Raw genomic sequence first — 9,499 nt, 5'->3', positions numbered from 1 at the left:
TGTTGAGACAGTGTACGTATGTAACTACGGTATTCCTCCGCTATAAGTAAGGGTATGTATGTATTTGGGACGGGGATGCTATGTGGGTGGCCGTCGGCTCTTCCTAAGAGTCAGGTATACATATGGGAATGTAGATGACTAGGCAAATGAGAGATTGCAAATTTTGAGGACGAAATTTTTGTAAGGAGGGGAGGTTGTAAGAACCCGACCCGAGGTATGTAGACTGAATAAATGAAAAAGTGTAAAAAGGTAAATTTTGCAAGCTTCGTCGACGAAGCCATTGTTCTTGTCAACGAAGGCCCTTATACTCTTCGTCGTCGAAATTCAGAGCTTCGTTGACGAAGAGATACCGAAAGTGTTGTAAAATATCGGAGTAGGGTTCGTCGCCGAAGGAGCTGGTTCGTTGATGAAATGTATGGATGATTTGTCAACGAAGGCGCCATCTCGTCGACGTGGTTGGGCAGGTCAAAGGGGCTATAAATATCCTATTGCTTTGCTTAGTTGCTAAGAAACCTCAAACACACACACACTCTCTTTCTCTAGAACTAGCGGGATCTCTCTCTCTCTCTCTCTCTCTCTCTCTCTCTCTCTCTCTCTCTCTCTCTCTCTCTTCGATTCTTTGCTGTTCGTCGCTTGATTCAACGATTAGACGTTACTGCGTGGATCAGGGGAAGAATCTCTTCGAGAATAGTGGATCGAAAAGTCATTTCGAGGATTTTCTGGTTTTGATCCAAAATCGAGGTAAGGGTTCGATTTCATTTTCGTTTCGGTATATATGTAGTAGTAAGAATTGTAAGGAAGTATTGTTCTTTATTGTTTAGGTTTTGGTGTCTCGGTTCGTAGTTTTGGAGCCGTAGAGTTCGTAGTTTAGTATTCAAGAAAAGGTAAGGGGATTATATTTGTATCAGTTTATTTTCAAAATCGGGATTGGTAAACCTATAGTGTACGATTGTATGTACATTTTGGCCATTTATTTGGGAAAATCTATTGAGTGAAAATGCGGGATTTTTGGGTTACAGTTTTCGAAAAAAATTGGGGGTTTCGAGTATCATCTCTTTTTTGTTTGGGAAATCGTATGTTGTATTAAAATAGTAGAATTGAGATAACCGTACCCATATTTGTATTAAACTATATTATTGAACTGAAAACGATATGATTTGATGTATACCAAATAAGTGTGGAATGAATGGTTGTATGTAAAATGTTCTAGGTTTTTGTAAAAACAGTTAGGGGTGGCTAATTACCATACGCTAATGAGTATAGGGACATGAGTTCCAAAATTGTTTCAGGTTTTGTAAATTAACTAGTGGCAGCTAATTACCGTATGCTGAATCACCTAGTGGCGACTAATTACCGTACATTGACGTCATGTCTCAACTAATTACCGTGTGTGAGAGTGTTCAGCTCTATATCTGAGGGTGTGAAATATGTCATGTTCTTTTCGGCTGGTCATCGATGGGTGTGCGCTACACTGTAGTGGCAACAATATCGATGTGAGGCTTCGGTATGGTATGATGTATGTATAGAAAGAACATTTTCCGTTGTGTATTTGATGAGTATGGATATGTATATGAATCGGTATAGGGTTTACGTGTACCCCACGGGGTTGGACCCTCATTCGATATTGTATCGTGTATATTTAATTGATATAGAGACATGTTAGGTTACTATATTCACACTTGGGACCCACCTGTGGGTTTGGGGCATGACACATACCTAGTCAAAAAAGGCAAAAAAGAAAAAAAAAAAATACACGGACCACACAAGCATATGCACACGTATGCGTATAAAAGTATTTGAATTCACTAATAAGCTATCACATTTTACTAAAAATGACCGATTTCAAAATTTGTTGGTTAATGATATAGTATACCATCACATTCACTTGTGAGTGTTAAGTTTGATTCAATTCCGTAAATAAGATGGTTATTGACCGTTAACTTACATATAAAATTGGTTTTTGACCTCAAAAGTTGATTATTGTCTTTTATATTTTTCCATCCCTTAAATAATGAGTGATCCAATAGTCAAACTATTCATCTTAAAGAAAAAAATACTTCGAACTAACCATCTGAAAGCACTTTTATGAGTACATATAGCATTCCTTGAATATACATGAATTTTTTTTTTAAGAATTTGATTTCCGTGATTTATGATTCTCATTGGTACTTTCTTTTGTGCTTTTCTTTTTATAGTAATTTTTTATTCACCTATTGAAATCACAAAAAATTATACATAAATTTTTTCTTTATATTTTCTATTTCTCTACTTTGTTCTATTCTTACATTTTGACATAATCCTTTATTCTAATGTCACATTTTATTCTAGAACAAAATGATTTGTATGCTAAGATTCTTCAACAATAAGACCCCGTTTGAAACTTAGAAAATATTACGAAAAAAAAAAAATATCATGGAATCCTCACATTCATGTTTGGCTATCAAGGAAAATGAGAAAAGAAATAAAAGATTTAGTAAATCTATAAATAAAAATTTGATCTTACACATCATTAACATTTAGTTTTTTTTTTTCCTGATTTTTGGTCATATTAGAATAAACTTTCATTTTTGATAATATTTAATAGAGAAGGAAAATATAAGGGAAAATGAGTTTCTTCCTTATATTTCTTCCCTTTTCTTTTCCTGCATAAAATCTTTTATCCAAACATATCTAAGTGATTAGCGAGAGATTATTTTTCAACAAATAATCATTTAGAAAAAGAAAATTCCATTCCTACATCAATTGTTAAATTCTAAAATGAACAACTAAAGCATGAGTAAATTGACTTATCAAGTTGAAGGAAGGCCAACAAATGATGGAGTCATATATGCTTAAAGAATACTGATTAACCTTGAATAATGGCATGTATGAAATTGATTAATGATAAAATAGGCATTTGTTTTCTTATGCATATACATATTTTTCAGGCACATTCAGCCTAACCCACTTGCCTTGCAGACACAATATGGGTTTAGGAACTTTCATGTGTTGAAATTTCAGTGAGTTGTAGGCCTTGCCAATCTCTTTTGTTTTCCAGCTAGGTCTAGGATGGAACCTTGACTATACAAACTGAGTTTGGACTGTTCTAACCTTGTCTATTTCATTCAAGCACAATTGATGGAGAAATCAATTCAATCATTGTTTAAGATAAACTTAGAAATTCATATACACGGAAATTTGGGAGTAAGGAGTTGGATAGATATGAATAAATAACAGTATAATTTTATATCATATTTTATCAAATTTTGTATAAATTTAAATCCAAACTCTCTCTAAATATAAAATAGTGTCCTTGTCTATTTACTTTGCATGTTATATACGGGAAAAAAATTAAGTTATTTTTAATAACCAAGTTATGCTTCCATTAGGTCTCTCGGACTGATGAGATCATTTTAATCGGCGAATATCATATGAATTCCACCAAATGAGACCTATTTAAATTGGTTAAACTTACTATTTAGAATGATTTTATTGATTAAAAAACCTTAATTATAGTGGTCCTTCTAAAAGAATATTTAAAATTTTTTGTTAGATAGATACAATACAGATAGCCCAGGGATATCACTCATTTCTAAGTGGAAATCTTACTGGTCTCACATCTAAATAATAAATGCACAAATAGTATAGAAGTACACTGCATAATTCTCCATAAACAAAGTGAGATAAGATCGAATTTCAAGAGAAACCTTCAACCTTTTGAGAGAAACAACACAAACCCATTTCCCAAAACTCAAAAAAGAAATCCCATAACACAAAGCCCCACACTTTCCCAAGGACCCTTGAGAAGAGACATTTCTAGATCAACATCAATAACCCGCCTTGAAAATTGGGGTGAGAGGGGAAAAACTTCACTTCCATCAATCCCAAGAATCATCTTACTACAGCAAAGAAAGAAATAAAGGATAACCCATGAAGTCTAAAGAGAGAAAAGCAAACCAATTAACCTCAGAACACATAAACCCTAAAAAAAAAAAAAAACAAAAAACCAAGAACCCAAACGCCCTCCCATCATTTCCCACAACCCAAATGCCCCCACACCCCCATCATTTTCAGCTGGACAAGTGAGGAAAAATAAAGGTGGAAAAAACAACTAAGCACCAACAGACTAATAAAATAAGCAAGAAAAGAATTCAAGAGTCCCATTTTCATGATTTTACAGCACTTTGTATTCTTCAACTCTCTCTCCCTCTCTCTCTCTCTCTCTCCATTTTTATATTACATCTGAAGAAAAACTAGAGCTATGATGTAAAACCCAAGAAGGGTTTTGTTTTGTGTTGTGTAGATTGTGAGGAAGGGAAATAATAATATAGAAATATGTTGTTTTCACCACAACCTTCTGTTGTTGTTGTTGGTTGCCACAGTGATTTGGACGTGAAAGCGCCCATCTTTTCATGTCTATCGACACTGATAGTTGATAGATCACTTGGCTTGTTCGTGTCCTCTTTTGACCCTCTGTTTCTTTCTTCCCCTGTTTCTTCGTCTTTGTCAAGCACTGCATTAGACTTGAATTAGAACTTATTCTAACCAAAGAGGGAGTGAGAGAGAGAGACAGAGAGAGAGATGTCTGTTGGAGGTGAACTAGCAAGGAAGAAGGCAATGTGGCTGTACCCAAAGGTTTTGGGTTTTAATCCTTCTGAAAGATGGGGGCACTCTGCTTGCTATTCTAATGGAGCTGTTTATGCATTTGGGGTATGCTTAATATTCACTAAAATTTCTTCTTTTTGACTTGTTTTCATTATGATATCTGTGTGATCTATGATTCTGCTGATGCTGTTCTTAAGTGGGGTGTCTTTGGTTTTGTTCATTCCGCTTATAAATTATATGACTTATTCAATCAAATTGTTAGCTCAATACACATCCTCTGCTATTATTTTTATTTCTTAGATATATATACTTCTTCTTCTCTTCTTTTTTTTCCATTTTTTTGGGTAGTGAACTCTGCTATTGTTTGTGTTTGTCTTCCTTTTTATAAAAAAAAAAAAAATTGGTTTAATTCTTTTTTTTTTTTTCTAACATTTTGAGATATGGTTATCTTTGGCTAATGACAAAGAAACTTTCTTCTCAGGTTTTTAGTTCTTTCCTTATTTCTCCCAGCTCTTTTGTTTCTACTGTAATACTGTCTGAAGTTTGTTTTGGTTTTGTTGCCTCTAATCTGTAGGACCGTTATGCGGTAGCATGGCAATAGTCGTCTTGCCTTCTTCATATAGAAATGCTTTTCATTTTCCATCTTCCCCCCTTTAGTTCTTCCTTTTCCTTCTTACTTTTGTACCCAGCAAACTCTTCTTCTTCTTTTTAGTTATAAAATTATTGTTACGTGAGAACATTCATGATGCACATAAGGTTCTTGTATTTTTGCTTAAACAATTCTTTCTACTAGAATATTTATATATATATATATATATATATATATATATATTTCATTTTAATGCTTGCTTTTCTTTTTTCCCTTTCCCCTTTTCTCACAAGGAGGGCTTTCAAGAAATAGTCGGATTGTTGTTTCTTTCTTGAACATGTTTCATGAGAAAGAACTTGATGACTGGGTTGAGCTTCTTGCCTGAGTTTGCCCATTAACAGAATGGAAAATCTAACCATCATAGTTGCTGAAGGTGGGATCAATCATTAGATGATTTCTATAAATCTAAGCATCATAGTTGTTGAAGGTGGGATCAATCATTAGATGATTTCTATTTAGAATAATTTTATTTGCAAACAATGACATGCACAGATTATCCCACCTGTTTCAACCGCTTAATGCATTTTATTGTCAGATTTAGAATTGCAGTCTGCTAGGAACTAGATCTTTTCACTGTTTGATGCTGATCATTCTATTTGGTCAATCATGGAATCAACTACTTGTTTAGTACGTAGGCATGGGATGGGATCGAGGGGGACTGGAATTGAATTTTATTACTTGATTTCGTCATGTTTTCTGTTCAAATTGCAAAGTTATCCAATGTTAGGGGACCAAGATATTATTATATGAGAAGGGGAACCTGTCATCCTCCAAACTTCTTCTTCTACGAATGCACATTCAGTCAGCATTCCCCTTTCTGCCGGTTTTTAATCTTTTCTGCCTAACCATTTCAGGGATGTTGTGGGGGATTGCATTTTAGTGATGTCCTAGTGCTAAACCTCGATTCAATGGCATGGAGCACTCTTGCAACTGTGGGTCATGGGCCAGGCCCGAGAGATAGTCACAGTGCTGTGATCGTGGGGCATCGGATGATAGTTTTTGGGGGTACAAATGGTTCTAGGAAGGTAAATGATCTCCATGTGCTGGACCTTGGCTCAAAGGAATGGACCCAACCCGAATGCCGAGGGTCTCCACCTTCTCCTCGTGAAAGTCACACTGCCACACTTATTGGTGATGAGAAACTGGTCATATTTGGGGGGAGCGGTGAAGGGGAAGGAAATTACTTGAATGATTTTCATATTCTTGACTTAAAGACAATGCAATGGACTTCTCCTGAAGTGAAGGGAAATGTTCCTGTCCCCAGGGATAGTCACAGTGCTGTTGCAATAGGGGACAAGCTCTTCGTTTATGGTGGGGACTGTGGCGATCGCTATCATGGCAATGTTGATATGTTTGATATGGACACGCTAACCTGGTCAAGGGTATGAACTTCCCTGCTTTGTATAATAGTTTCAGCATTACAACAATAAATGAATTGATAAAAACTCAGAACAAAAAAATTTTCGAACTAAACTAATTAGTTGCTGGTTGAATTGTATCTTGACAGTTGGCAGTTCAAGGATCATCACCTGGTGTTAGAGCAGGTCATGCAGCTGTTAGTATTGGGACAAAGGCAAGTCAATTACTTTTTCATAGCCTTTGACTTCTTGAAATGAGCAGATTTCACTATGGATAGCTGTGTGGTTTTCAATAAACAAACTTTAGTGCCATCAGAGAGGACTCTCTGCTTTTGAATTCTTACAAATTATATTTAGTGATGTTCAAAATCTTATGTGGTATTCAAAATCTGAGACTGAAAAGAGAAAAGTTATACGCAATTCGTGATTGTGCAGGTCTATATCATTGGAGGTGTCGGTGACAAGCACTATTACAACGATATTTGGGTTCTTGACATAAGTTCTTGTTCATGGACTCAGCTCGAGATACGTGGCCAGCAACCACAAGGACGGTTTTCTCATACAGCCATTGTTGCTGATTCAGACATAGTCATTTATGGAGGGTAAATTCATTTTGTCATCTTCTTTCCTCCCTTTCCGTATGGTCACTCCTGCGTCTAAAATTTTTGTTTCTTTACTCACTAGTTCTTTACTTGCAGTTGCGGGGAGGATGAGCGTCCTCTCAATGAATTACTTGTTCTGCAGCTTGGAGCCGAGCATCCCAATGGCCGGTACAACATTTCCTTATGCAAAATATTTGGAAACCATTTGAACCATGGGAAGAGAAGATTGTCAGCAGAATCAGAAAATTGCTCGGTACGAATTTTCATTAAGACAGATTTTAACTCCTTCCATTTCTTTTTTGCATTTGTTTCCATAATGTGAGCTTATTGTTTATGCTTCATAACAGAAAATCATGGTTTTGGGGAGGAATGGAGCATCAAGAAAGGGAGCTCATGACCCAGAATTAGAGTTGAAACACTCCTTTCGATTCAGTTCAGGTTGGTCCTGAATGGGAAAAAAAAAATTTCCTTCCATTGAGTACATGCGGAGATCCAAAGGCATGATACAACTTCAATTCTTTTCTTTTCCTTTCCATTTTTTCTAGATACATTGCATCCTAAGAGGAGAAGAACCAGTAATTCAAAGGTATGGGAGGTTGACTCTGAACAAGAAGAGCATTCACTTTCCCTTTCCCAGAATTCATCTCCATCCCAATCTGATCAAGAACAAACACCAGTGCCGAAAGCCATAGATTCTGTCTCGGCTTCTCATGGATTTCCTTTGTTTAAGCAGCAACGTCAGATCCCAATCAATTGTCAGTCTAAGAACACGACAAATAGCCAAACAAATCATGGAATTGTCCGAAGAACATCGCAGGATTTCCAATCATTGGGAGAACATCCCAAAAAGCTGAATCCAGATCAATTTCTTCATGTTTCTCAAGCAGATGGACAAGAATCTCAACACCCGGCAAGCAAAGTCCCCATTCAAAACCTCGTACGTCACCAAATTTTTCTCTCCACTACTTTAGCCTTCCTCACGTTATGTTTAACTTGGATTTTTTTATCCTGTAGTGACATTTGTTCATACCTTATTGTTTGACTCAATTGCCTTAGATTGGAGCTGAGATTCGAGGAAAGGTTGATGGAGTTTTTGACTCGGGTTACCTGATGACTGCAATGGTTAATGGCAAACTATTCAGAGGAGTCTTATTTGCACCCGTAAGCTTCCGAGACTCAACATAACCATAGAAAATTTCATACTCTTAACTTTGTTCAAGTGTTTTTAACTCAATTTGAAACTTATTTTATCAACCAGGGACCTGGGATTGTCCTGAGAGGGGCTGCTCCTGCCCAAAACATATCTTCCCCAACCAATGCACAACCATTCCCAAAATTGAACAACGGGTGTCCAACAATTCTCAGGCCTTCTCAGCAGCAGGTCCCACTGTCTGTGGCAGAGTCCAGCCATAGCTTCCGGCGAGCTCAAGTCACGCATTCATCCCAAATGGTTGGAGCCTCTCCATCTTTAGACAGAGAATCAAGTCTTGGAAGTGATCTTCAAGGTGTGGTTCTAACTCTGGGAGGCCCTGGAAGCGGCCAAAACCATAAATAAACCAGAATGGATACCAGAATCCGATTCGAAGATGGAAATTTTACGCCACTTCCATGTGACCCCAAACTGTATAACCATGGGTAGAATGTTCCTCCCTTCTTCAGAGATGTTTTCGAAATTCAGGCTTCAGGATTTAGGAATACTTGTCTGAGGCCTGACTTCTGTACTTGTAGTATGTATAAGTTAGTCTAATTGTGACACTTTCTTTTGTTTCTAAACCTCGTCTTAAATTGATGAACAACTTTTAGTTTTTATGCAGACAGGAGGTTGTTCTATCAGACTTTGTATCATTTTTTGTTTTTCCTGAACAAGTTGCAGATGTTGAACTATTCAGACTCTAGAGAAAAGTGACACTTTAAAAGGTTAAATAAAAAGTGAAAAGTTTGTCTTTAACTTTCAAAAATTTTTATGCAGCCTCATGCATATTCATTTATTTTGAAGATACCCAATGATCGCCCTTTCCCTTAAAAAATCGGGAAAAAATAACGCTCAAGGGGGATCGAATCCTAAATCTTCCCTTCAAAAATCGGGAAAAAATAACACTCAAGAGGGATCAAACCCTAAACCTCCACCTAGGGAGGTATGTTGAGAATTCCATTTGTGAGCTTGTCCTGCATTGGAAAATTAGAATGGATGATGGATGCTTATATACATAGTTAGGCTTAAGATCCAATAAGCTTAAGCTTTAGGGTCAGGTTGGTGTTCACCCATGTATATCAAGCCCATCCATGGGCTCCTCCATTCCTAGCAA

At 36.6% G+C, this 9,499-nt stretch overlaps 1 protein-coding gene across 2 annotated transcripts; it reads left to right on the top strand.

Annotated features, from left to right (window-relative positions):
• Positions 1 to 4,102: 4,102 nt before the first annotated feature.
• On the top strand, positions 4,103 to 9,151 carry LOC131154292 (uncharacterized). Of its 2 annotated transcripts, XM_058106972.1 has the most exons (10): positions 4,271 to 4,689; positions 6,088 to 6,615; positions 6,741 to 6,806; positions 7,027 to 7,193; positions 7,290 to 7,446; positions 7,541 to 7,631; positions 7,739 to 7,779; positions 7,927 to 8,130; positions 8,250 to 8,354; positions 8,452 to 9,151. In XM_058106972.1, the coding sequence occupies exons 1-10, from the start codon at positions 4,561 to 4,563 to the stop codon at positions 8,746 to 8,748; spliced, it is 1,785 nt and encodes a 594-aa protein (XP_057962955.1). In that variant the 5' UTR covers positions 4,271 to 4,560; the 3' UTR covers positions 8,749 to 9,151. The 2 variants fall into 2 exon arrangements, with proteins under 2 accessions (XP_057962954.1, XP_057962955.1); XM_058106971.1 differs by having other exon boundaries at positions 4,103 to 4,689; positions 7,739 to 8,130.
• Positions 9,152 to 9,499: the final 348 nt, after the last annotated feature.

Source organism: Malania oleifera, chromosome 4 (assembly GCF_029873635.1).
Source record: "Malania oleifera isolate guangnan ecotype guangnan chromosome 4, ASM2987363v1, whole genome shotgun sequence".
NCBI lineage: Eukaryota > Viridiplantae > Streptophyta > Magnoliopsida > Santalales > Ximeniaceae > Malania > Malania oleifera.
Note: the sequence above shows the minus strand (reverse complement) of the source record. Positions and strands in the feature narration are given on the sequence as shown.

Excerpts from the sequence above, each read along its gene's own strand:
- LOC131154292 (XM_058106971.1), top strand. The coding sequence starts at position 4,561 with ATGTCTGTTGGAGGTGAACTAGCAAGGAAGAAGGCAATGTGGCTGTAC. Across the intron at positions 7,194-7,289 it reads GACATAGTCATTTATGGAGG|TTGCGGGGAGGATGAGCGTC; the intron begins GTAAATTCATTT and ends CTTTACTTGCAG. Across the intron at positions 7,632-7,738 it reads CTCCTTTCGATTCAGTTCAG|ATACATTGCATCCTAAGAGG; the intron begins GTTGGTCCTGAA and ends CATTTTTTCTAG.